This window comes from Neomonachus schauinslandi, chromosome 1, assembly GCF_002201575.2.
Source record: "Neomonachus schauinslandi chromosome 1, ASM220157v2, whole genome shotgun sequence".
In the NCBI taxonomy this organism is placed as follows: Eukaryota; Metazoa; Chordata; class Mammalia; order Carnivora; family Phocidae; genus Neomonachus; species Neomonachus schauinslandi.
The window spans coordinates 3,238,070-3,265,512 of NC_058403.1; the positions used below are offsets into that span (position 1 = coordinate 3,238,070).

Consider the following 27,443-nt stretch of genomic DNA (forward strand, 5'->3'; position numbering starts at 1 on the left):
ACCTCTTGGGAAAACAGCGGGGCATATTCTTATAGAGTTAAGCATACATTTATCATATGAACCAGTGACATCACTCCTGGGTTATGACCCAAGATAACCACAGATATGGCCACGGGAAGATCTGTGCGATGTTTACAGTGGCTTACGCTGGAGACTACCCAAGGTCGCCCAACAGGAAACACAGTGAGCCAACAATGGGGTGCTCCTGAGATGGAATTCTTTTTTTTTTTTTAAGATTTTATTTATTTATTTGAGAGAGAGAATGAGAGAGAGAGAGCATGAGAGGGGGGAGGGTCAGAGGGAGAAGCAGGCTCCCTGCCGAGCAGGGAGCCCAATGCGGGACTCGATCCCAGGACTCCAGGATCATGACCTGAGCCGAAGGCAGTCGCCCAACCGACTGAGCCACGCAGGCGCCCCAAGACTTTTTTTTTTTTAAAGATTTTATTTATTCATTTGAGAGAGAATGAGATAGAGCATGAGGGGGGGAGGGTCAGAGGGAGAAGCAGACTCCCTGCCGAGCAGGGAGCCCAATGCGGGACTCGATCCCGGGACTCCAGGATCATGACCTGAGCCGAAGGCAGTCGCCCAACCGACTGAGCCATCCAGGCGCCCCTGAGATGGAATTCTACTCAGCAACAGAGAAGTGAATAAGCTACATGAACATATCCTAAAAACATGCTGCTGATGGAATCCAGACTGAAACGGCACCTACTGGATGACTGCACTCGTGGGAAGATCCAGGACAGGACAGAGCGGTCCGTGCTAACGCAAGTCAGAGCAGTGGCTTCTTAGGGCGTGTGGCCCCCATTTCTGTGTCACCCAATTCTGTGGTCAGGACACAGATTCCCAAGGCCTCGGACGACTGTGTGCTACCCATGTGTCTGCCGGCGACAGCTAGGTGCTGTGGCCCTTGTTGGCGGGACCACCCCGAAGGGAGCGGGACGTGCGATCCCGTAAAGACAAGACGGCGGGAATGGGGCAAGCCCCTCGGAGGCAACCCAGGAGAAGGGCTTGTTTTCACGGCCACACTACATCTCTTCCTTCTGTTTCAAAAATCATGCAAGTCAGGGTGACTGAGGCTGATGACAAAGTTCTTGGCAAGGAAGCTGCACTAAGAATAGAAAACATTATTAAAGAGCATTATTATCTCTCATAAGCAACGCATTTGTGCTCACATTCCAAGCACGCACTTGCCTGGCAAGTGACAAGAGCCAGCACCCCGAGTGGTTTTAGACCTTCGGGGCGTTCCTGTCCTGTTAGCTGTCAGCCATGCCAGGGAGGCGTGACTTCAGCCATTCAAAGCCACGCGCTGGGTCATTACCAATGACAGCTGCCGTTTACTGAGCACTTACCAAGTGGCAGGCGCCAGGCTAAGCATTTTGTGCAAATTGCGTCATTTGTCTTTGCAAGAACCCCGTGGGGTGTGTTTTCCACTTCTGGTTCTGCAGGGAAATTGAAGCGCAGTGTGGCGGGAGGCTGTCCTGAGGCCATTTCACCCAAATGACAAGTGACCGGGGGCAGCTCCCCCAAAGACAGGGAGCTGCGTGCAGCAGTGACCCCGGGAAACCCTGGAGTGTGTGCGGGACTGAGGCGAGCAAGGGAAGAGAGCCCGCGGAGGGCGGGTCCGCGCGGGGCTGTCGCAGTGGGGCGTGGGGGGGGGCACCTCCGGCTCACTTGGGGGGGGGCCCTGAGCGACGGTGTCATGTCGGTGACCTCAGAGACCTGTCCAGCACCCACAGGGTTGCCGCACATTTGTCCCTTGGCTCCCTCACTCTCGGGGGGACTGTTCCCGGGCGGTGACAGCCCTCGACACCTCTGGTAGCCTTGCACCCGGGAGGGGAGGTCTGCAGGCTCTGGTCGGGGGGGGCGCGGATCTCAGGTCGGAGGAGGCTGCTGTGCCCGTGACGTCAGCGGCCTCTGATCTCTGCTGCTGAGCACGTGCCGGACTTTGAAAAAAATTTTTGACCCAATAGATCTCAAGACACTTCATTTCAATACGTATCACACGAAAACGTGCACACCCACGGTCACTGCGGCATCACTCACAGCAGCCCAGAGGGGAAGCAACCCAAATGTCGTCAGCCGGTGTGTGTTTACGCAGCCTGTGCTCACCCCCGCGCCGGGACGCGGCTCGGCCACGAACAGCAGTGATGTGCTGACATGAGGAGCCCCGCCAACGTTGTGCTCTCGGTGGAAGAGGCCAGACGCACAAGGCTACACAGTCCCTCACCGGAGACATCCAGACGGGCATCTCCATAGCAACAGTGGTTGCCAGGGACCAGGGTGTGAAGGCGGGGGTGGGGGGGGCGAATGCCAACAATAGGTACGGGGCTTTTGGGGGGTGACAGAAATGCTCTGGATTTAGACGGTGGTGGTGGTTGCACAACGAAGTGACTGTTACTAAAAACCATGGAACTGTCACCTTAAAATGGTGCATGTTGTGTTTGTGAATTATATCTCACTAAGAGAACATGAAATCAATCTGAAACTGATTAGCGGGGTGTTTTACATTCCTTCACATAGGCTGAATCTTCACCGTCCTGCGTGTATTTTACAGTTAGAGCACCTGTGTTTGGATGGTGGTGGCCTTCTCTACCCCGGTTCCCTCCTGGTGGAACAGCTCACTGCCCGGAAGCCCCTTTGGCTGCAGTGTTCCATGGTGTTGAGATTGTACCAAGCCACAGATCAGCCGGGGTGAGTCCCGGGCATTAACTGTGACTCCTGTTTCGTAAGCAGTGGGGAGCCAGTCTGGGGGGCTCAGTTTCTCTAAGAGACCCAAGCAGATAAGCACATGTGGCCAGATCCAGACGGGATCCCTTCTGGCCTGGCCTCCCTGAGTCTCGAGATGTGAAGACCAGCACTGAAGCTGTGAGCCTTCCTGTGGAAACAAGGCAGCAGGTGCCCCGTGGATGGAATTCTGGGTAACGTTCAAGGTGCAACCAGGCACCCCGTCACTCCCATTTAGCCACCTGTCGCCTCTGCTCTGTGATGGCTCCTGATGTGTCTTTCTGGCTCAGTTTCATTTTCTGTTCTTGGGAACAAGGACAATGAGGCTGTTGAAGCAGGAAGGCCTTGAGTCACTCATGATCTGTGCCCAGGAAGACAGAAATGAGAGCGAGACTCAGCCTGTGTCAAAAGAGAAATGATCCGTGACATCGAAGAGCCCCAGACAGAGCCTCAAACCCCCCACCATGCTCGCGGAGGCTCAGCCTGGGTGAACATTCCTTCCCCTCCAGCTCTGAATACAGGGGTTAATCGAGGGTGAAGCCGTTCCTCCCAGGTTCTCCTCCATCGGCTCCTGTGGACAGACGACATGTGGGCGGGCACAAGGTAACTGGGTGGACACCGAAATAATGTATCTGATAATTTGGAAAACGCCCTGTTTGCGTTTGAGCCGCTCAGCTCTAATAAAACTGATGGTTGAAGGCTGTTCAAAAGACTCAGCATCCTTGTTCCGAGAAGATGCATAAAATCCATCCCATGGTCTTCATGGTTGCTATTAACTTTATTTCATCTGTAAAAGAGGAAACCAGTCTATCCACATGGGTGTCTCCCATGCTGAGGCAAAGAGAGTATTTTCCAAAAAGGTGTTTGGTAAACACAGAAGCTCCCTATTTACAGGGGACAGTACGATTCCTGTTCTGAGATCCTTCTCTGCTGTGGGTGTTCCTCGATCTCAAACACGTCCCTGCACCTGCCACGGGTGTGGGGCCCGGGCCAGGACCTCAACCCTTCTTTACTACAAAAAGTCATGTTTTCCACAATACTTTCCTGTTTCCAAATACTGAAGTCACAGAACAGCAAGACTCCGGGCATTTCTGTATTGAACAGCTCTGCTAGGACAAGTTCGGAGCATTTATTGAAATGTGGGCTCAGCAGGAAGGATGGGGGACCATAGGGCCAGGGACCTCAGCAGCTGCATGGAAGTCTGGACCCCAGGCTCCTATTTCCTTTCCTGAGCTGCTTTTTCCTGCCATTGTGAGAGTGGCCTGTTGATTCACGGACCGCGGGGGCTACTTTCAGCCACACTCGGGGCTCTGGAAGCAAGGCCGGGCTGGGCATTGATGAATGGGTGATGGAGAGGCATTTCCCTGCAGAGAGCCAAGAGTTAACATTTGTAGAAAAAGTTCCAGAGGGAAAGACAGAGCTCCATTTCCTTACTTGTCTCAGGAAGGCTCAGGCCTAGGTGTCTGTCCATAAAGAGAAAACCTGGAATGCCAGTGGCCTTGAAGAGAAGGGGTCCTCACGCCCCAGAGCCAGGGAAAGGCGGGGTTAGCCTGATCGTCAGTGTGCACAAAGCAAGGGTGGTCTGCCCCATGCGGTGGTGTTCGTGATGCTGGGGAACGCACACCTTTGGAGGAAATCCACTTCTTCTGGCTGCAGAGAACATGGCTGCCGAGTTCCCCAGACTGCCAGGTGTGCTCATATTGGCTCTAGCTTTTGCTCAGGTCCTTCCCTCAAGGAGCAAAACCCACCTCCACTGGTCCAAGCTGGGCCCCAAAGTTACACCGAAATCCCTCTTTATTCTTCCTCCGATCACCATCTTGTAAATATCTGTGCACAGCTGCCCCATCCCCCAGCCCTCCTTCCCAAAGCTCATTCCTGTCTGGTCTGCCCCACACTCCGTCTGCTTTTGCTTCTTTGTTCCTCAAAGGCTTCATTATTCTGGCCCCTCTGTTCTGGAGGGTGGTAAGAGGCCAGTGTCCTTCTGATGGAATCCTGTGCCCGAGCGCCGGGTCTCAGGGCTCTGTCCTGGGTCCCTCCTGCCAGCTCCCTTCCTCTCTGGGGAGCTCACCAAGGCCTGGCTGCAAACCCTGCCATCATCACCACCATCAGTCTCACGGCACCTCCGCAGTGGAGAAGAAGCTGCAGCCTCCTCCAGACACATCTAGTCAACCCTGGTGCCCACAGCCCCACCGCACCGATCTGTCCCAAAGTGAGCTCCCTTCTCCTCCTGGAAGCTGCGACACCCTCAGCTTGTTCCCTTGTTGGGAGGTGCTGTTCCTTCTCAGTGACCCTAGAGGCTTCTCTGACTCCTCTTTCTTTCATATCCCATGTCTGCTCAGTCGGAAAACAAGCTGGGGTCTTCCCCAGAACAAGCCAGAATCTGACCACTCCTCACCACCTCCACGGCCCCCACGCTCCCCTCTGCCTATGGAATTAGAGCAATAGCCTCCTGATGGGCCTTCAAGGCCCCACACGATGAGCCCCTGATGTCCCCCAAACTCATCTCCAGGAGTTCGAGGGAGACCCCAGAGGCATCACACCTTAGCAATAGGACTGAACTATCCCTGGAGTAAGGGTCCTCTACAACAGTCCTAGCAAAGCCTAAAAACAGGTCTCAAAGACATCAAACTGATTTGTAAATAATTTAACTGCCTGCCATGACAGAGCCCACACCCTTTAATGGGAGAAAACAAAATCCAGATGATGAACAGTATGCAAAAAATGCACACATGGATCTATACAAAGAAATGTAGAAGAAATATAATTGACTATTGAAAGCAAAAAATGATTAACAGTGGATTATGGGGCTTAAAACATATGTAGCATAGAAGTAAAATGTATGACATAGAGCACTGGGTGGGGATAAATGCCAGCACTCTGCTCTAAGCCCCCACATCGTCAAGAGGTGGTGTAATATAATTTGTGATATGTCAGTGATACAGTTTGTGAAACCCAGAGCAGCAAAGAAGAAATAAAACGAAGAACAGCTCAGAGACCAAGAGTGGAAGAAATAAAACAAAGAATAGCTCAGAGACCGAGAGTGGAGAAAAAAATGCTCAGTATCCAAAAGATATAGGAAAACAGAGAAAAAATTAAAAAAAAAAAAAAGAATGAATGAAACAAACAAAATGAGTAGTAGATTTAACCCAACTTTATCTATGATTATGTTTATTGTAAATGGTTTAACAGCTCCAATTGAAAGGCTGAAATTGCCAAAATTGATAAATGCTGCCAATAAGAAACCTGCTCCAAATAGAGACACAGATATATTCAAAGTAAAAGGACGGAAAGCGTATAACATGTAGTATTAAGTCTAAGAAAGCCCAGGTAGCTGTATTAACAGGAGATAAGGATGATATAATGGAACCAAGGATAAAGGCCACATTTTCCTAAGGCTAAAGGGACTGACCCATTAAGAAGATACAACAATCCTAAATAAGTATGCACCCAATAACAGGAATAGAAAATGCACAAAGCACAACCTGACAAACTGAGAAAAGCCATGAACACATCACAAGGGACTCGGATCTTTCAATACCCATCTTCCAGTAATTGATAGAACAAGTAGACAGAAAAATAAAGATACAGGAAACTTGTACTACATTATCAATTAACTTGACCTAACTGATACTGGTGGAGTATTCCACCCAATTACAGCAGGATACAGACTCTTGCCAGGTGTATCTGGAACAGTCACCAAGATACACCATGCATCTCAATAAATTAAAAAAAGACAGGAGTCAAACAGGGTCCACTTTTGAGCACAATGGAATTAACTTAGAAATCAGTAACAGAAAGATAACTGGAAAATATACAACCATTTGAAAATCAAACATACACTTCTAAATAACAAGTGGATCTGAGTAGGAACTACAAGGTAAATCAGAAAATATTTTGAGCTGGATAAAAATGAAAACACAACACATCAAAACCTATGAGATGCAGCTAAGTTGTACTTAGAGAAATATTTTTAACTTCAAATTATTACATAAAAAAGAGAAAGATCTAAAATTAATGATCGAAGCTTCCACCTTTGGAAGCCAGAAAAAGAGGAGCAAACTAGACACAGGGTGGGTAGAAGGAAGGAAATAAAAAGGTAAGAGGAGAAATCATTGAAATAGCAACCAGACAGACAATGGAGAAAACCAATGAAGTTCAAAGCTAGCTCTTAGAAAAAAGAAGTCAATAAAATGTATAAATCAGACTGATTAACTGATTAAAAAGAGAGAAGATATAAATTAGTAGTATCCTGAAAGAAAGAGCAGGTCTCACTCCAATCCCATAGACATAAAAGGGATGGCAAGGACTTCCCAAGCTCCACCATACCAACAAATTCTCAGATGAATCTTCACTGGAATGGGCACCACTTCCTAAAGTCAATCCCAAGTACACAGAAAACCCAGACATACTTATCTCTTAAAGACACTGAATTCATAGTTTAAAACCTTCCCACAAAGAAACTCCAAGCACAGAGGATTCACTGGTGAATTCTATGAGACACTTAAGGCAGAAACAGTGCCACCCTACACAAACTCTTCCAGAAGGCAGGAGGGTGGAGCACTTCCCTCATCCCGTGAGGCCAGCATCACCCTAAAGCCCAAACCAGTTGAACATATTGTAAAAAAATAAGACTATGGATCCCTTGTTGATATAGACACAAAAATCTTTCATAAAACATTTGTAAATTGAATTCAAAACAAAGAGACAGTACGCCATGGCCAAATAGAGTTTATACTAGGAATTCAAGGTTAAAGTTTTAAAATCAATCAACAGATCCACCACTAACAGAACAGAGGACTAAAAAACACGATCATCTCAACAGAGGCAGGAAAAGTATTTGACAAAATCCAACACGAATTTATGATTAAAACTCTCAACCAATTAGGAATTAAGAAAAAAAATCCTCAACCTGATAAAGGGCATCTATAAAAAACCCTACAGCTAACACCATAACTCAAGGTGGAAAACTTCACATTCTCTCTAACATGAGAACAGAGCCAAGAATCTGCATTCTCACACCTTATACTTCTCTTGTACTAGATACCCTAGCTAGGGCAACAAGTCAAGACCCCAAGAAACAAAAGAACCGGAAGACATCCAGATCTAAAAGGAAGAAGCAATTCTCTATTGGCAGATGTACAAAATCATAAGAAATCTACAAAAAGGCACTAGATCTGCTAAGTGAATTTAGTTAAGTCAATACACAAAGCCAATTATATTTTTAGAAACAAAAAACTGCTGGGAATTGGCCTAAAAATCTATTGACAATAGCATTACAAATATTAAATACTTAGTGATAAATTTATCAACATCTATTCAAGAACTTTACCCTGACGACTATAATATGTTGAGAGATATTAAGAGAAACCTAAGTAAATCGAGAGATGCCATATTCATGAATTCGAAGACTCAACATTATAGATAGTAATTCTTTTCGAGTGTTCTATGTATTCAATACAATTTCAAGGTCCCAGCAGACTTTTTTTTTTTTTTTAGTAGCAACTGACAGACGGATTCTAAAATTTATGTGAAAATAAAAGGAACTTGGATAAGCAAAATATTTTTGAAAAAGAAGAAAGAAATCAGAGGACTTGCTGGTTTCACGACTTACCGTGAATGCACAGTAATCAAGGCAGCGTGGCAGGGGTTTGAGCGCAGACGTGTAGTCAGTTGATGGAACAGGACAGTGAGTCCAGAGAAAGACTCACACATACATGGTCTACTGAGTGTTGACGAGGATGTCACGATAATTCACTGGGGGAAAGGACTGTCTTTCCGACAAACGTTCTGGAGCAAGTGGATATCCACACAGAGAGAATGAACGTCAGTCCCTTTCTCCCCCACCTGAAGGAGGGCTGGACTGAGCAATGCCTTCCAAAGAATAGAGTAAGGAAGGGGAAAGACAGTAACTTCACAGCAGAGAGGGCAATGAGTCAAGAGGATATCCTGGACCTCCTCATTCTTTCCCCAAATCCACACCCCTGCGCTGAGCATGAGAAAAACATCAGACAAACCAAGCCTGGGGGACATTCTACAGATGCTCTGAGGGGAGTGTGAGCACCTGCGAGACCAGGGCCAACCGGGAAGACCCATTGATGAGCACACGACAGGCTGGACCACGGCTCGGACGCTGGAGCAGAAAAAAGACATTAGGAGAAAAACTAGTGAAATCCGAATAAAGTATGGGGTTTAGTTAAAAACAATGTAAAAAATATCACATTTGTTACCAAGTCAAGGGCTCGAGTACCTTTCATGTTAAAAAGGAATTGTCATCCTAGAATAAGTTAGAACTCCTACTTTATTCTAACATCTACTATCAAAAGGATTGAATTAAGAGTTTTCAAAGAGCTTCTCAAACATTAAAGAATATTTAAAGCAACCAGTGCCCATGTGTAAACACTGTCAAGTGTCAAGACGAGAAAAGGCCCAGATGCCTCAGTCCCTCATCACTCGCTGCCCAGCACCCGACGACAGGTGGCTTCAGAATTCTGTTCTTCAGAATCTTACAAAAAATCAATCTTATAAAAAAATAAAAATTAAGTTAACTTCACAGTTTAAAAAGGAAAATAAGCCTCTACATTTGGCTAGGCCATACACAAAAGTCAGCTTGAAATGGATCACAGACCTAAATGTGCAAGCTAAAAAAAATAAAACTTTTAGAAGAAAGCATGGCCTATGACCCCACAGATAGGGGATGAACTAAGACTTCTTAGGGCACCCAAAGCAAAACCATAAAAGAACAAAATGGGTCCTCCAGGCCTAAATCAGAATCTAATACTTCTACTCACTGAAAGGCTCTAACAGGAAAACGAAACAGTGAGTCAGGCGGGGAGAAAATATTCACAAGACACATCTGACTAACAGGGTGTGTCCGACCGATCAGGAGTGCTCACTATCTGACAGTACAGGAAGCAAGTCTCGACGACCACGGAAGTTCACGGAAGAAGATTTATGACCGGTTAGTAAATACTTTCCCCCTCGTTAGTCACTAGGGAAACACAAATTCAAACCCAATGCAGTATCACCACACACCCATTAGAATGGTTCACATACAAGGGGCAGACAGTTCCAAGTGCAGACGAGGAGCGTGCGCACCGTGGGTGGGAATGCAAGATGGTGCTGCCACTTTGGAAAAAAGGGATTAGGGTTTTTTTTTTTTTTTAAGTGAAACAAATACAATCCTGTTCAATCCAAGAGAAATGAGAATACGTGTCCCCACAGAGGCATGCACTTGAACGCTCACAGCAGCCTTATTCATAAAGGCCGCAGACTGGAAATAACCCTGGGTGTCCTTCAGCAGGTGGATGGGTAGTCACACTGCGGTCCGGCCACACCACGAAACCTCCCCAGCAATAAAAAGGAATGAGCTCCTGGGACACCCAACACACAGACAAGTCTCAAAGATGTTAGGCTGAGTCAGAAAGTCAGAAAGGAGCACACGTACTATGGGCTATCTTTTATACGATGCTCTGGGAAAGACAAATCTACGGTGTCAGAAGGCGGGTCAGCTGCTGACAGAGAGCAGGGGTCGAGGGAGGGGGTTCCCTGGGAAGGGGCACAGAAGAACCTTTTCAGGTAATATAAATGTTCTGTGTCTTGATTCTGGTTAACAGTTACGGGGGCGGGGATACATTTTTCAAAGCTCATCAAAATCTACACTTAAATGGGAACATTTTATGATGCATGAATCATACATAAATAAGGGAAATAAAAGATCCAAAAGGAAATGGGTTTTAGCAAAACAACACCACTGGCTACACGAAGCATCCTGGGGGCTGGGGGCTGCAGATGGCCCACGTTGGCGGCTCATGGTCTGAGTGAGCAGGACAGGCCCTGTGTTCCAGGACGACACGGGCGGAACGTCACCCAGCGCCTTCTGAGTCAGTAAGGGACAGCATGGGAGGGAGGCCCCCAAGGGACTGTCAAGGGTGGAGTCTAAGATAGGGCTTTGGATTCTGTAACAGCACAGGGTTTTAGATTCAAACGCTTACCTAATATATATTCAATCACAGGGGCAGCCTGGAGCCTTCTTTTTTTCTTTTAATTTTAAAAATGATAGCAGGGCCTTACCAGACAATTGCTTGACGGCCACAGGTCTCACTTTGTAGGGAGTGCTGCAAGACAGAAGACAGTTCCCCTGTGAGATGCCGTCATAGGTGTTCTTGGCGCATCTGCTGTGAGAGATAAGCCGCTCGGGATAAATTAGAATTCAGTGGATTAGGGTTATTTATTTATTTATTTTTCTGAAATTAGTTTCTTTGGCAGTTCTGAGCTTCCTCGTTCGGAAGAACTCCAAATACTTTAAATATATCATTTAAATGATGAACTTCCTCTGTGATGTTCCTGTTTGGTGAACTGAACACATTTTGTGGTCAGCACCACGGCTACTCGGATGCGGAAGACCACTAGAACTGCCCGAGTCCACCGGGCGGACGCCCGACTGATGCGGGAGGCTCTCTGTCCCGGGCCCGGCTCGAGCTCATGGCAACCGCATCTCCCAGGTGCACGAGGGAAGACAGGGTGGGTCCCTCGGCTGAACATGCACTTGGTGAGGCCATCCCAGTGGTCCCGAGGCCCAGAGCAGATGGGAGAATGTTTGCCCCTGACACACAAGGACCTACGGCAGAGAGGGAGGGAGAGACAATGGAGCCACGGAGAAGAGGTCAAAAAGAGCAGGAATACGCAATAGCTGGTGACAGTTTTTAAGAAAGGCTCAAGAGAGATGCCGTTTTTTACCTAGTAGTTTAGCAAAGTTTCAACAGGCAGGCTGCAGGGGCCCAGGGAGACGTGCTACTGCGTTGCTGGCCGGGGCGCGCACCCCCACGGTCCTGGGGAAGGTGCCTGGCGGGACTGGTTGACGGAAGATGTTCAGTCCTCTGACTCAGCCCATGAATTCAGGAACAAGGGTATCAGATGAAACACTGGCCCCTGGGGACACCTTCACACGTCATTTGTCCATGTCATCTGTTTGTCCGTTCGGTCGTTTGTCATGAGTGCTCTCTGGGATCAGGTACAGGTCACAGAACAGTGACCAGGACAAAATGCTCCTGTCCTCAGGGATCCGACAGTCCATGTTCAACTACACCCTGAGGACGGGTATCACCGCACTGTTTGAACGGCGGAGCGCTTCAAATTTTCAGGCCCCGGTCAGCAGGGCACTGCGTAGCTACTCGCTGTTCCGTGGAGTGTCAGTCCGTGGTCAGAAAGGGAGATATGTGTGCAGGTGTTGACCTGAGGGGATGGTGGGCGGACTGAGCACGTTATGGACTAACAGAGAACGAGCACAGAAAATCTGGAGGGACTCTGACGTACCCCACTGTTAGCAGTGATCGATGGGGATACCTATGGTTTAACAGTTACAGGCCACGTGGAAAACTCTGACCATTGAAAACACAAATAAAGTATAAAATAAAAACTGGACGGCAGAGTTATCCTGGATGATGGACGGACGGCTCCACGAGGGTCCCTCCCGGCACAGAGTGTCGAGATTCGAGTCCACACCATCACCTCTCCCCTGGGAATACCCTGCTCTCACTTAGGAAAGGGCCCTGCTTCAGAAGGTCTTCTGGAAGTTGGTTACTTGGAACTAGGGGTTCATTTCCCTAGAGACTGTGTCACAATGTGTCTGGGTTCTGGCAGCTCAGGTAACACGTTGTTTTGAATCCGTGTGGGTTTGAGCACTTTCTTACATTTTCCACACTTTCCATCAGTGGCCCTCGCCCAGGGCTGCCCACTGGAATCCCCTGGTGAGCCTTAAGCACTCCCTCAAAACTCCACATTGAATGGGTTCTAGCAGGGGTCTGGGCATCGGTGCCTTTGTGAAGATCTCGGGTGGTTTTAGTCCTCGGCAGGGCTGAAAGTCACTGGGTTAGCGGGACTGGTTATCCTGGAACAGACGGGACCCCCCGGCAGCGGGAATGAAGAGAACCAGAGCAGACGGGGCCGTGCTGGGGGCCGCTAGGATGTGACCTGGGAAGGGGGACGGGTGCGGGGCTGAGCAGGATGCCCCTGAGCGCACCCACCTCCCCGGGGCGGACGGTGGGAAGCAGACAGAGGCGGCAGGGAAGCCAGTGGAGGAAAAGGAGGCCCCATCAATGGAGGGGGCACAGGGGTCCCACCCAGCGTCACCAGCAGCACCTGGGAGCCCAGAGAAAAGCAAGTTCTGGGGCTCAGCCCCAGAGAGACGGAGAGTCAGAACCTGGGGGCAGAGAGAGGGAGGGGGGAGGGGCAGCCTCCGCGGAGCTGGGTCGGGGGTTGGTGACCTTTGAGCGGATAACCAGTAGCTCTGTAAAGAGAAAACGCCGAGAGGGCTTCTGGACCTCGGCACCCCTGGCATTTCGGGCAGTGAGTGTCGGTGCTGGGGCCGTCCTGCACACAGTAGGGCCGGTAGCAACAGCCCTGGTCTCTGGCCGCCGCATGTCAGCGTGCTCCCCGTCTATGGTGGCCAGAATGTCTCCAGACGCAGCCCAGTGTCCCCTGGGGAACAAAACCGCCCCTGCTGACAGCCTCTGGCAGGGAGTAAAGTGCTAAGCAGACACAGTTTTGCTCAGAGAGCAGGTCACACTGTGCGCCGACAGGGCCCTGGTTGGAGTGAAACATCTGCCCTGACCTCGCGGACGTCAGGGGTGACCGGTCCCTGGAGACCTCACTTCCGAGGCGCTGTCCGGTCGGGCCGGGGTGGGTGTGCCAGGATTTGTAAGGATCTCACCGGAGTCGTTGGGGAGCTGGTCAGCTCTGCTCCTTTCGGGGAGCCCCGAGCTGATAATCAGAGCCAGAGGGCGTGGCACAGGAGCTCCTGATGGACGAAATTTGGGAAGACTGATGGGCACAGTTGGCGAGGGGGCCCAGTGGAGGCATCTGGGGGCGCGGAGGATGCTGCCCGCCACGGCCACGGACCACGGAGCCCGAGGGACGGTGTGGCTGGGAGGCTCGTGATGGCATTGTACCTCCCACAGGGTCTGTCGGGCCTTCTGCACTGAAGCCTTAGCTGTGCGCCTGCCAGGGCCTGGGGGTCCTGCACCCAGCCCTGGGCGGGGGAAATGGCTGACAGGCCGGCTTCTGGGGGCAGGGGGGAGAGCAGGCGCTCATTGCTGGGTGCTCAGGTGTGCACACACCTTGGGTGCCGGGGGGACCTTCTGGGGACCTACAGTGAGGGTCAGGGAACCTTTTGGAGCAGGACAGGGGGCAGTCAGTGCACCGCCCTGGGGCCTGGCTCCACTGACCTCACTTGCCTTCAGGGCCTCAGTTTCCCCCTCTGTGCCTCCTCTTGTTGGGGACTCTTGTTGCGAGCAAGCCCTCAGAAGGGCCCCTGAGCACACCTGCACCTGTAATGATCTTGGAAAGTGACTGGTCTGCAAAGGACCCTCCCACCCCTACCCCATCTTTGGTTTCAATTCGGATTTTCCCACAGCAGTGAACTAAGAGGACAACCGTGGAGCCCGTCCTGTGTGTGTAGAGAAATGTTGGAGAGGCCGCTGCTTACCGTTCTGAATTGGCGGGCATGGTGGGGTCGATGGACACCATGGCGTCATCCGCGGTCAGCAGGGAGATGGTCGTGTTCCTGGAAGACACCCCGCGTCAGTGTCCCCATGCCCGAGGGGACAACTGCATGGGTAGTTGGGGAGCTTGCTCGGCCCCAGGACATGGCCCTGCCTTTGTACACACACAGGTGGCTGTGAGTAATTCCCAGGGCTCTGTCCATTCTGAAGGAAGCCATGGGCGCGGGGGAGCCTCTCCTAGGAAGCACCTTCGGGCAGGGAAGCGGAGTCTCCCCCCAACCTCTCATCCCTGGGGCCTCTGGGCGAGCGGTGTGGCCTCGACCACCTTATTTAAGCCTCTGTGGTCTCCGGGTGCGTGCATTGGGGGTGACACCCGAATCTCGGGGTGCTCTCAAGAACTGTGTCTATTTCCTAGCACAAAGCTCGAAGATGCCCCAGGCTGCGGGCTGTTTCTGCAGCTACAAACTGTTGTTTGTTGCAATTCCAGAGGGCGCCTCGCCTGTCCTTCCCTGCCTGTGACACTGCTGAGGTCCTGTCCCCGTCCTCGACCCGGGTCACAGCTCCGGAGTTAGATGCCGCACCCCGGCCACCCCTGGCCATTCTACAGTCAGAGAGTGAGGATAGAAGCTGCACTCGAACAGGCTGCCGACCGGGGGAAAAGACTCTTCTGGAAGACTGATGATTCTATGAGGGGATTACTGGCCTTTCCAACTACTTTCTGAAAATCTGTCTTCCCAAACGTTGCTCTGTGGCACCCCCCACCCCGCCACCCCCGAGATAGAAAATATCACCTGCTGGATCATCTCGGGCTGGGGGGCCAAAGCCAAAACACAACCACCCTTCTCTGTCCTTTCTTCAAAAGCAAATAAAAGGAAAAAAAACCCCTTAAGACAGTGGTTTCTGCCTAATTCTGCCCAGTGGTTTCCTGCATGCACAGCGTGGGGGACAGTCCGGCAGGCTGGGGACAGGCCGTGGCCCACACCTGTGGGGTCTCACTCACTGATCGAAAGAGCCCCCACGTTCGAGGTGAGCCCACGGGGCCCTGGCCCACCTGTCGCCCCTCAGACCCGCGGCTCACCCTCCCTCCCAGGCACCCTCCTCTCTAGGGGAACTGGCACCCTGCTGGTGGGGGCGCCCTGCTGGGGGGGGGGCTGGACCACTCACCGGGGCAGGCCGGTGGCGATGCAGAACAAGTCCATGATGTCACTGGAGTTGCAGTACTTGCTAAAGACCACCTGCAAGACACAAGCCACAGGGCCGTGAGGGGCGGGCCGGAGCTGCATAGCGGGTTTCCATGGCGACGTCAGGGTCCCCGAGCTTTCTCTCCGGCCCAACCTGCAGGCTTATCGTAAAAAAGAGATGACGTAACCATGGGCCCGGGAATGCCACACGTATGTCTTGTCACTGAGTCCGTCCATACAAACTGAAGAGTTCCTTCGTTTGTTTCCTGAAAACGGTCATGAAGGTGACGCTCTCACCCACGAGACACACCCACCCAGGACGGCGCTGCCACATGGCTTCATGACACCCCACCGTGGGGAGTCTCCAGTGAGACCTGGGGGCCATGATGTAAAAAACAGAAGAACTCTTTATTTTTTTAAGGATTTATTTTTATTTATTTGAGAGAGAGAGCGTGCAAGTGGGGACAGGGGCAGAGGAAGAGAGAGAATCTCAAGCAGACTCCCCGCTGAGCACAGAGCCCATCATGGGGCTGGATCTCATGACCCCGAGATCATGACCTGAGCCGAAATCAAGAGTCGAACGATCAACCGACTGAGCCACCCAGGCCCTCCCAAAATACCTTTTTATTTTATTTATTTTTTTAAAAAAGATTTTATTTATTTATTTGAGACAGAGAGAATGAGAGAGAGAGAGCACATGAGAGCGGGGAGGGTCAGAGGGAGAAGCAGGCTCCCTGCCGAGCAGAGACCCCGATGTGGGACTCGATCCCAGGACTCCAGGATCATGACCTGAGCCGAAAGCAGTCGCTTAACCAACTGAGCCACCCAGGCGCCCCCAAAATACCTTTTTAAAGGTCACTGGCTTAAAAAACAAAGATTGCCTTTATGGACTTCGGGGCTGAGGCTGTAGGACTAAATCCAAGGGGCATCACAATGGGAAAACTCCAAAGTGAACTGGCCGTCTCCACGGTAAAAACCATCACGTGCAGGCAGGTGCACAGAGCCTGGGGGTCCAGTTCTGGGGACGGGAGAGAAACGCGTCTGCATCAGCATTTTTGGTGCAGGGGGTCCCGACAGTGCGTCTCTGCTCCAAATCCCTCCTTGGGAGGGGGCTTCAAGTACAGCGAGGGCTCTGATCTCCGTGGCTGATGGGCGAACAATCCACACCATGGCCCCCATTTCCACCCCAGGAGAGGGTTTCCTTCCACATTTTCCCTGGCTGACTGCCCCCTCCCCTCACCCCTGGGAAGGGCGGGCATCTTCCGGTGCCCAGAGCCCCGCTTTCTCATCTAAGAGCCTCAGGATATCCCTTTATGGGGGCAGTGACTATTCTCCCCCATACACCCAGCCTTCCTGTGACTAATACCACTTCCTGCCTGCTGCTGGCCCGGCCACACTGAGACCGAGCTGGCTCGCCTTCTCTCCACCGTATCCGCACGTGCAGTGCTGGCGTGGTCTGCCCTGTGCACCTGGTGGCCGCCGCCGTCCTGGCTCAGCTGGGATCCTGCAGCGGCCCCTGCGCCCATCCCCGCTCCTGGTCCCCCCAGCTCCCAGCCCTGGTACTCAGACCCAGTCATGCCACTTTTCTGTGCAGAGACTTTTGCTGTCCCGCGTGCCCTGCATGCCCAGCCGGTCCACCTCCTTGGCTGGGCACGTGAGGGCTGAGGACTTGTCCCTTCCAGCTTGGGGCCTCGCCAGGCACCTATCCCGCCTTCACTGTGGGCCATGGAGCCCCTCCCCGGGCCCTGGCTCGGTGCCACTCCTTCCCTTTCTGGATGCCCCTCTCCCCGCGCCTGGCCGCGGGACAGAGCCTCCTCACCCCCCTGCAGAGGAGCCTTGACTTCATCTGACCACGTGCCAGGCCTGCATTCTCACGACAGTGGGTCCCCAGCGGCCCCAGCACAGGTCTGAGCGACATAATCGTGCCTCGGCTTTTCCAGCTGTGCCGTGGGAGGTGAGGGGTGGGAGGGCTGAGGCTGGGGTCCTGGCCATTCCCCCACTGGCACGGCTCTACTTCTTTCTCAGCTGGACCTTTGACTGTGCAGGTGAAGGGCAGGGGTGGGCGGAGGAGGAGGCTTGCAGACGGGAAGGGAGCTGCTCCCCCCGAACCCCGGCCCTGCCGAGGAGATGCTGTCGATGCTCCTCGGCTGGGGCTGCCGACTCCCAGGCCCTGGCACAAGGATTCCGAAGCCGGGGGTTTGGGCCCCTGCATCTCGTTTACCAGGCTCCCTGGATCAGCAGCTCACACCCGCACTGTGGGGTCCCTCCTGCCGGGGAGGGGTGGCTCCTCTGTGGCCCTGTGTAAGCGTCTTTGTGCGTCAAGTTTATCTTCCGTGGAATGGGCAGAACCGGGCAGCAGAGGGCTCCGTTCTCCTGCGACGCCTGCCCCAAGCCTCTGCCATACCACTACAGGCCAGCTTGGGACTCGGTTGGGGAGGACCACCTCGGACCCCAGGGAGGAGGACGCACTGCTCCGCGCTGAGGGCCAGACTCCTGGGGACCGGCTTCTGACCGCCTCGCTCGGACCGTGTCCAGACCGTAACTCTGTGGCTGAAACGCAGACAACTCCATGGGATCGCCATGCCCGTGCTCGGAGGACGAGAGTGCATGGCAGGGGACCTTACAGGGGACACGGGGCATTCGCCGTAGTCGTCTGCAGCGGCTTCACCCACGTCTGTGAGTCTCTCGCCTCTGGAGGACGGAGTGCTGGGCTCGCCTTCCCAGCCTTGGAACGCAAATCCCAGAAGCTTTAAGACGCGCAACCACAGGCCTCCTAGCGAGGCGAACTAGGGCGGGCCCAGCAGGCAGGCCGACGCTCTCGCCGCCCCCTGCAAATGGCCCGGCCGATCCCCGCCAGGCCAGCCCTGCTCGTGAGCCAGAAGAACCCTTCTCTGAGATTATTTCTGACAACCTGCCAGGAGACTGTAAGGAAATCTGGAATAAACAGAAGGGATGCCGCTGTGTGTCTGCTGGGAGGTCATGCGCTGTCCACCTGTAGATCGGTCTCGGGATTCCTTTCCTGCACACGAGTCTACGCTTCTTTGCTTTCTCTTCTGAGCTGGCTGTAACATCTTACTAGTTCCCTTGCTCTGCTAAGGACGACTTTGGCGTGGGGTCACTCTATCTGTGTGACAGCCACGCTGGTACCTTAGTGAACACACCGTTGGCAGGGCCAAGCAGGGGAGAGGCAGGTGCACAGTGGCAGGTGCTCCTGGAAGGCGGCGGCTGTGCTGGGACTGTGGCATTCTCCGCCCGCGGCCCGAGAAGCCCCCCAGCTTAGCTCAGGTGCTCCTGGCTCTGGGAGAGGCTTGCTCAGCCCAGGAGACCCCCAGGCCGCCTTGGCAGGAGGCCACATAGCTTTTTGTTCACATGCCGAATCACTGTGCAAGTCCTTTATCCAGTGAAGAAGTGCCAAGAACAAGTGTTGTAACATGAAATGTGGAAGGGGGACATGCAAGCAGCAAGTCAGCGGAGAAGCAAAGACTTTGTGCTTCCCCCAGCTTGAGGCAGTGAGGGTGGCTCTCCCAAGTCGGCACAGCCGAGCTGCCAGACTCTTTCATGCGGTGTGACTGGCAGCCAGGATAAGAGAGCAAGACGAGAGAAACATGAGGATTCAGGGGGCCTCTCGCCTGCTGGACACTGACCTTGCTTCTTGTGCAGCAGCGGCCCGGAAATGTCCATGGGAATTTCTGGAACCTTCCTGCTGCCCCGTAACTGCCCCAGGCTGGAGTCGGAGCCGGAGAGGACCCCGCAGGCCCCACCAGCCAGTGCACGCACCTGGCCACAGCACCTGGGCTCCCAGGTCATTCGTTGTCTACACTCGGACCAGCCTCCTTCCAAGGACAGCTGTGGCAGGAGCAGCGGGAACAGGAACGGGAAGCCCAGTGTCCATCCCCACCAGCTACGCCTTCTGCCCACCGGCTCCCCTTTCACACACCACCCCCCCCCTTGGGGAAGACCGTGACCACTCGGAGCCCCAGTCTGCCATCTGTAAATGCTGTTAATCGCATCTGCTGTCAGGGCGGGAGGAGCGACACGGGAGGGCAGGTTTCTGAAGGCATCATGGCGGACGCGTCGCTTTAACACAAACCTGGACAGCAGCCACCTCCGTTGCCCATGGCCCTCACGGTCCCTGCAGACTCTGGAAGCCTACACTTTGCGGGGCAAGTCTCCAGGGGGCCCTGAGTTGCCGAGCGCCCCAGATGGCTTTCTACCACATTTTGTTCGGCACCTGATTTTCTTTTCGTAGAACTTCCAATTTCCCACCTGTGGGATTTCCAGAGCTTGAAGGAACAACCACCCCAGCTCCTCTGCTTCACTGTGTCTTGGGGAGGGAGCTACCCTTGACTCCAGAAAGGCAAACATGGAGGTGGGGGGGATCCCAAGCTCACAGTGGGACGGTCCTGCCGCCTCGTGGCACCGATCCACAGCGGATCAAGAAAAGGAAGAGAGACAGGAGTCCTAGAGCACACACAGGTTGACTGGGCTTTCTGACTCTGCTCACGCTGGGACCAGCCTTGACCCCTTCCTGTCGAGCAGCTCAGGAAGGGGGACCCGGGGCTCTGGCCGCACTGGCTGGCTGGGGCACCTTCTGACAGGCGTCCTCTGGGCCTGTCCTTCCAGGTGGAGACTTAGGCATGAGATCCAGGGACAGCAGCAGCCAATCCATACCAACCAACTGGCTGTTCTGCACATTCCCTGCAGCCCCGATGGACGGCCCTGGCTCCTGGTGGCCCTGCCGGTCCTTGCGGCCTGACCTGTGACCTCTGTCCAGTACCCCATCACCTTTCTTCACGAGAAGACCTTTTATGAAGCGATTCAGAGCTGGCGGCAGTTGGGGGGAGCGCAGGGTTGTGGGAGTCCGTCCTGGGCTGACCACACTAGGTCACCCACGGGATGAGTAAGGAAGAGCAGTCCTCGGAAGAGGGGCAGAGGGAAGGCACCGGTCCCAGAGAGCCAAGGGAGGCTGTGGTGAGGGACACAGGACAGGAGAGCCAGGCCCGCCCGGGCTTCCTGGCACCCCAGAGCTGGGCCTTTCCTGGGGACTCACAGCATCCTTACACACCTCCTCACGTCCATGGGCCCCATGCAAACCCAGACCTCCTTGAATTGGCATAACAACAGTTCTGTTCCTGAGTATCGAGAGCGCCTCCACCAACATGCTTAGAGAAACAGGGCCGGTGACTGCAGAGCAGACAGACGGAGGCTGCCGAGCCCATGCCCACGTGGCCTTCGGGTTAAAGAGACAGGATGGGCAGTTTCTAAAGGACAGGGTCTGACTTCTCTTCGATTCTGAGTCCAGAGGCCTCTTCCTGGAATGGGATTCTATTCACGAAGGGCCCGGTGGTCTGTGTTTTCCTTTGTCTCCCTGGACGCCCCCTTCAGAGGCTCATGGAGGGAGCAGGCAGAAGGGGGCCCCTCGAGGTTGTGCTGGTGTGTGCCAAGGGCGGGGGGTTGGATGGGGTCTCCAGGCCGCAGCGCCAGCTCCAGGCAATGCGGAGTTTCTTGCCGTGACGTCAGGCGGGCGAAGACTGGATCATCGCTCGACCGGAGCTCCTGGAGGGCACTCTGCGGTCGCCCTGCAAACCCAAGCACAGGACACAAGAGCTCCCAAGTTCCATGGAAGAGCTTTGGAGCAGGACTTTCCATGGAGAAGTGAAGCTGCATGTCCAGCACGAAGTGTTCAATGAGGATGTGGAAGGGCGTCGTTCACCACCAAGGGAGAGGAGATCCAAATGAACGATGAGCTGCCTGGCACGTTCTGGGGCAGAGACAGGACTCCGATGTGCGCCGAGGCCAGCAGGGACACAGGGGTGCGGTGGGGGCCCCAGACCCACAGACTGGGGCGGCCCCACCTGTGCTGGACCTTTTCCAGAAGGTTCTTCCACCCACTGAGAAGGCCTCAGCATCTGGGCTTCGGCACCCTCGGCCAGTGGCAAGCAGCCAGGGCTCCCTCGTGTCCCCCTCCCGCTTCAGGCTGTGACCTCCTACCCTGGACCACTCTTGGCTCACCACGCCCCACTTTGTGAATCTGAAAGCTGGGGTATGAAGGTGGACAGTAAGGAGGGACTGGCCCGGCCGCATACCTCCGGTGACCAACCCTTCAGCTCGGCAGCAGTGTGCACCGTGTGGCCGTGGCCTGGGCCGTGACACACACAAGCTTCACGCAGCCCCTGCTCCAGCCGGGGGAGAGTGGGGCTGGTGTGCGCCCCCATTGCCGCACTCCTGGCCCTGCTCGGCTTCCGACGGTGTCAAGGTAGGCCCAGCAGCGGCTTCCACGTCCACCCCGGCTCTGACCATGGGCGGCCGTGGCTGCCACGACGTGTTTCAGACGTGGAGGCCGTGGCTTGCTTTGCGGAGTCTGGAGCCTGGCACGGCCCAGCTGCTCAGGGGATGCTGGCTGCCCTGGGGTGGGGTGGGGGGGTGCCGTACTCCTCGTCTGCTTGACACTGGCTCTGATTTCTGGAGAGTGCATTTACGGATGTATGTTTCTGGACTGAAATCCATGCGTGAATTCTCAAAGTAATATTTAAGGAGAGTGGTCTTAATGTCCACCGTCTGTCCTCCTTTGGCTTCTCGCTTTCCCCTTTTAAGGAGGATGACAAGCATCTGTGGGGGCGATCAGGCAACAGCCAGGCTGGATGCACAGAAGCACCGTGACAGTGGTCTGTTATCTGGGTGTCGCAAACACAGATGACTCGGGGCTCCCTCCCTGTTTACTCATTTTGGCATCTCTTCAGCCCAGCTGTGGTAGGACCCATCTGCCAAGGAAGTGACTCCCTCTTCGGAGCCATCAGACGCTCGGACCGGAGGGGCAGGAGTAACAGAGCCTCACAGAGCAGAGTGGGCTGAGTATGCCAGGCCTGCGAGCGCCCGCCGGGCCCTGTGCTCCGCGCACGTACATGGGGGGCAGACCCCCAGCTCCGCCTCCCACTGCAGTCTGAGGCGCCTCCTTGCCGCTGCCGGGAACGGCATTGATGGGCTTATCAATTCTCGTGTGGATGGGCATGAAGCCAACCACCGCTAGCAGCTGGGGTTCTTGCACAGATATTGGTGGTGCTACGTCATGAAATGCTCCTCATCCTGGACAAAGAAGAGAACCAACTGGCAGTTTAGGTGTGGGCTGAGTTTTGCAGGCTGGGAAAGACAAAAACCACTGCCATCACAGAAGAGATCAGTGTGTGGCTATGCCCAGGAGGGGACTAGGGACCTGGCGGGGAGGGGGTCAGTGGAGGTGCGCTCCTGAGGGAGCCGAGCATCCCAGGGATCTCTGCAGGGCAGGCTACCATCTTTATCACCAGGGGGACAATCTCACAAAGCTGGCAACCCACGATGGCCCTCGTCAGCCTTCGAAATCTCAGAAAACATCTGCGGTACCTCTCAAAATCATGAAAAAACGATCTGTCAGACATGTGCTTTAGGGGCCGGCTGTTTTCAAACACGCGCTCACGTTCATTGTCTTGCCGTTACTGTGTACACAGCCTGTAGATTTTTACTCAATTGCCTTGGCAACAGTTTTCACAGAGCTGCTTGGAACTTGGAGTAATGAATCTCAAGCAAAATTTCCCTCATTATAATTCTACGGTGTCGCCCTCCTAGTGATTTTATGTGGCTCCGGCTGAAGAGGCAGAGCCAGATCTGTGGGCACCATACTGCTGGGGACCTCAGGGAGGAAGCGAGGAAGGGAGGGAGGTGCTTTCTTCTATCACGTTGCCCTTCCCACGGAGTGAGTGAGCTCGGCTCCTCCACGCGGGGACCCGGCTCCGTGTTCCTTCCTCTGCTTAATCAGAACTGGATGCTTCCGGGACATTCACATCTGGCCCCCTCCGCACTACATCCGCGCTGGCTACTCCTCTCAGCCCCCTGGATGTTCTTAAATCCTGGCGTGAACACTTCACCATACTTGTATTTGCTCTTGTAATTGATGATGATGCCCATTAGTTATAAATGTCACACGGACCTCAGAAATCTCTACCCAACCAAAACAAGGGTGCTGACTTCTGAAAATAGTCATACCGGCCTCTCAGAAAACAGGAGGAAATAAGCAAAGTGACGACAGTGGAAAAGTGATGGACAGCCCAAATCTGGAAGCAACCGGGTGCCCTTCAACGGGGAAATATGTCAAACGCGCTGAGGTCTGTCCACATCACAGAACACTGCTCAGCAATAAAAAGAAGTAAATTATCGATCCACGCACCCACTGGATGGATCTCAAGGGATTTACGTCGAGTGGATAAAAGCCAATCCCAAAAGGTTCCACACTGTATGATTCCATTTATATGACGTTCCGGAAATGACACAATTGTAGAAATGGAGAGGAGATTAGCGTGAGCCAGGAGTTAGGGACGGGGCGGGCGGGGGCAGGAAGCAGGTGGGTGGGTCTTAAAGGGGCGGAACCGTCCATCTTGTGCCTGTGGTGTTGGCTGTGGGAATGTGCCCGTGTGATGAACTGTATAGACTCAATACACACATTCGAACAAGCACAACAAAACGGGGGAAATTTGAGTAAGGTGGTGGCTTGTCTTGCTGTCAATATCCTGGTTGTGATACCGTACTGTAATTTTGCAAGAAGTTACCATGGGGGACACGCAGTAAAGGATACATAGATGTCTCTGTGTTATTTCTTACAAGCACACGTGAATCTGCAATTACCCCCAAGCGTTTATGTGAAACAGCTCTGGCCGGGGGTGGCCAGGGGGTGCCCTGCCTGGAATGTGTGTCCACACGGCCCTGGTGGAAAGCAGTTTGGCAAACATGCACCCTCTGACCCAGAATGCCATTTCCAGGAATTGCTTTTGAGGAAATACTAACAGCAAACATAATAATAAGAGCATTTATGAAGTGCCAGGCTCCATTCGGGCACTTTCCACCAGCGAGCTCCTGTTTGCAGCCAGCCAAACCCCTGACCTGCGCCGCCACTCCATAAGGAAAGATGCATGGCCGGGGAGGGTCGTGCAGAAATGGAATTAAGCTAAATATCCCACCAACGATGGAATGATTACATTTTAGGATGTCTTCATGATGGAACATTATTTTGGCATTAAAATCATGTTTTTGAAGACTCCCTAATGCTATGTTAGAGAGTATTGCTGATGTAATGCTGAGTGAAATGAGCAGGATAAAAAATTATGTAAAAGAAAGCCACCCCCCCCCCCCAGGAGAGATCCCGAAATGCCTGCTGGTGCCATGGATTCTTTTCTTTTTATGTGCTCTGCATTTTTCAAATATTCGACAATGAATATGCAGGACTTTTATTTTATTTTTAAGATTTATTTATTTATTTGAGAGAGCGAGAATGAGAGAGAGAGAGTACACGAGAGGGGGTAGGGTTAGAGGGAGAAGCAGACTTCCTGCTGAGCAGGGAGCCCGATGCGGGACTCGATCCAGGGACTCCAGGATCATGACCTGAGACGAAGGCAGTCGCTTAACCAACTGAGCCACCCAGGCGCCCCTGCAGGACTTTTATAAGTAAGAAAAAAGTTATCTAGATCTGGAAGCTGAGGTTAGTTACTGATAAGAGGACTAGCTTATGAACATTCCCTCCTGATAGCACGCTCTACGGCACTGACATAAAATTCTTATGAGAGAGAAAACAGCCTTTACCATTTTTTATTTGGAAAGAATATTCTTTGGCATTAAGCCAAGCAGATGAGGAAATTAACCAGAGGACAAAGCCTAGAATTTAAATAGCACTCAGCAAGGGGTGGGAGAGCTGGGGGTGAGGGGGAGGCCCCAGGAGAACATCAGGGAAGTGGGGGGTCGCAGAGAGAGTGTGGGGGTGGCAGAACAGGAATCCAGAGCAAAAACGAGGCCAGGTGCCTCCTGGGGCGGAGGGGGGAGGGGGGTCCATGCCTCCGGGCTGGCCGCAGGTACACAGACCTAGCAACTGCAAGAAACCGGGGGGCTGGAGGGACCCCATGTGGCCCCAGGACCCCGGGGAAAACCAGAAGCGGCAAACGGCAGGGGGAGGTAGGGGAGGGGGTCCCGTCCCCAGCAGGTGCTCTGAGTGCCTGGGACGCAGCCAGGCCTCGCTCCCCATGGGCCAGGATTTCCAGGTAAAGAATTTCCAAGCTCCAGACCTTATCTGAATGCCCCTGAGATCCACCCATCTTCAAGACCCTGCTGGAGTGAGGGTTTTGGTGACCAGGAAGGGTGTGGAGGCCTGGGCCTGTCTCTCAGGAGGCTGCAGTGAGCCTGGGCAGGGGCCCCGAAGGGTCCGGGCCAGCAGGTGGGCTGAGAGCGGCTCAGGCGGGGAAGCCAGGGCAGACTTCTGAAGGGGCGCTGCGCTGGGGCATGGGGGCTCGGGACAGGGTCCTGGTAACCCAGATTCAAGTTTCCTTTCTTTAAGTAGCCCGACTAAAACTCCTTTAGACGTAATTACAAAGCACCCCCTCAGCTCTAATCACCTAAATATCAATGATTTGAGGGGGGACATGTTATCTTTGAGGTCAGGCCCGCTCGGTTGGTACCCACGCGGCTGCCACGACCGCTGTCCTAAGACCGAGTCCTGGCCCCCAGGCACGCAGGTCTGTCCTCATCTGCCGGACTGTGTAGGCCAGGGCGCTCCTCAGGCAGCGTTTTGGGGGCCAAGAGAACGAAGTGAAGCTAACTGAGCCTGCAGCTGTCACCCCAAGCTCCCAGTTCCAACTGCAGTGCTCCCACAAGGACCCCCTCTGTTTCCATTAATTCTTTAGTGGGCACTATCAATTTGAACTTCTAGAACAAACGGGGACTAATACATGTCACTTAATTCTTTATGTAACCTTCACGTTTTAGGATGGCATGGGAGATGCTGTGTTCAGCTGCTAACACGGTGCAGATCTGAGCACTAACTCTGTGGGCCATCAGGGCAGAGGAGGCCTGGCAACGGGGACAGTCAGCCAGCGGAGGGGCTGCTCTCAGCGGGCGCCGTCTGAACCCGCAGGTCCTGCTTTGTCTGGAGACTGTGCTGTTCCAGCTGTCTCACATCCCCTGGGTCACCCCTGGCTGGCCGCTGGTGTCGTGCACTGCTCCAGGCACATGCAGGGCAGAGGGGTGAGCAGGGAGGAGTCAGAGATGTGAGTTCACTTCCACCTCTCCTCTTACCAGCTCAACCCAGGGCAGATTTCTTAACTGCTCCGAGGCTCTGACTCTCCTGCCAAAGGAGGAAAATGATCCCTTGTCTATGGAATGTTAGGATGGTTCATTACGACACACAGAGGGCCCGGTACACTCTAAGTGCTAAGTTGTGTGGTCCCTGTGATTACGAGAGGGGTCCCTTGAAGCCCTTCTCTGGGGATGGGGATGGGAGGCTTCTCCTTGACCCCTCTAAGGCCATTTTCCCCAGCAAGAGGCATTGAGGGCACCCAGCTCTGACATCAACATGTCGGCATTCCTGTTCCGTAGAGTATGGCCAAGAGGATGTGTTCTCTTGGGAATGCTGTCACAGTGCGGGCTCTATTGCTTTAGCTGATATCCCTGTATTGATTATCAGCCATGTTCAACTGTACCCAAACTGCAACAAAAACTCGGGTCCTAGCAATTCAACTATGTATTAGTTACTAGAATCAGCAGGTGGGAGTTAAAAAAAACAACAACAAACTTTGATAGGCTCAGTGATTCATGGGAACCCACTCTTGTTAGTGTTAGTTTTCTCTTCCGTTAAACATGGAAGGAAGTCTTTGGAAGATGAGGTCCCTGTGGGCAGAACTGTGGGCAGTTCCTTTGCATCCCACGGAGCACAGGATCTGTCCATCAGGGAGCACTGGTGCCCAAAATCCTCCCGTGCAGATGAGCTGAGGCTGAAGTCCGCATCTGCTGGTTTGTGTTATACTACTAATGATGCTAGTGCCACCACCATCACCTCCTCCACCACCACCACCACCTCTGCCATCACCTCCACCAGCACCATCTCTGCCATCACCTCCACCACTACCTTACCATCATCTCCTCCACGACCAGCACCATCTCTGCCATCACCACCTCCACCATGACTTCCTCCACCACCAGGATCACCACACCACCAACACCTCCTCCACCACCAGCATTACCTCCACCA

General features: G+C 53.3%; 1 protein-coding gene across 1 annotated transcript in view; it reads right to left on the reverse strand.

Moving 5' to 3' along the window:
• PDE9A (phosphodiesterase 9A) overlaps window positions 1-27,443 on the reverse strand; it is a 94,602-nt gene that overhangs the window by 50,562 nt on the left and 16,597 nt on the right. The window contains exons 2-4 of the mRNA XM_044918938.1: window positions 15,390-15,460; window positions 14,210-14,287; window positions 10,798-10,841 (exon numbers count right to left, since the gene is read on the reverse strand). Of these exons, the coding sequence (XP_044774873.1) occupies window positions 10,798-10,841; window positions 14,210-14,287; window positions 15,390-15,460 (193 nt within the window). The remainder of the gene's footprint in view (window positions 1-10,797; window positions 10,842-14,209; window positions 14,288-15,389; window positions 15,461-27,443) is intronic.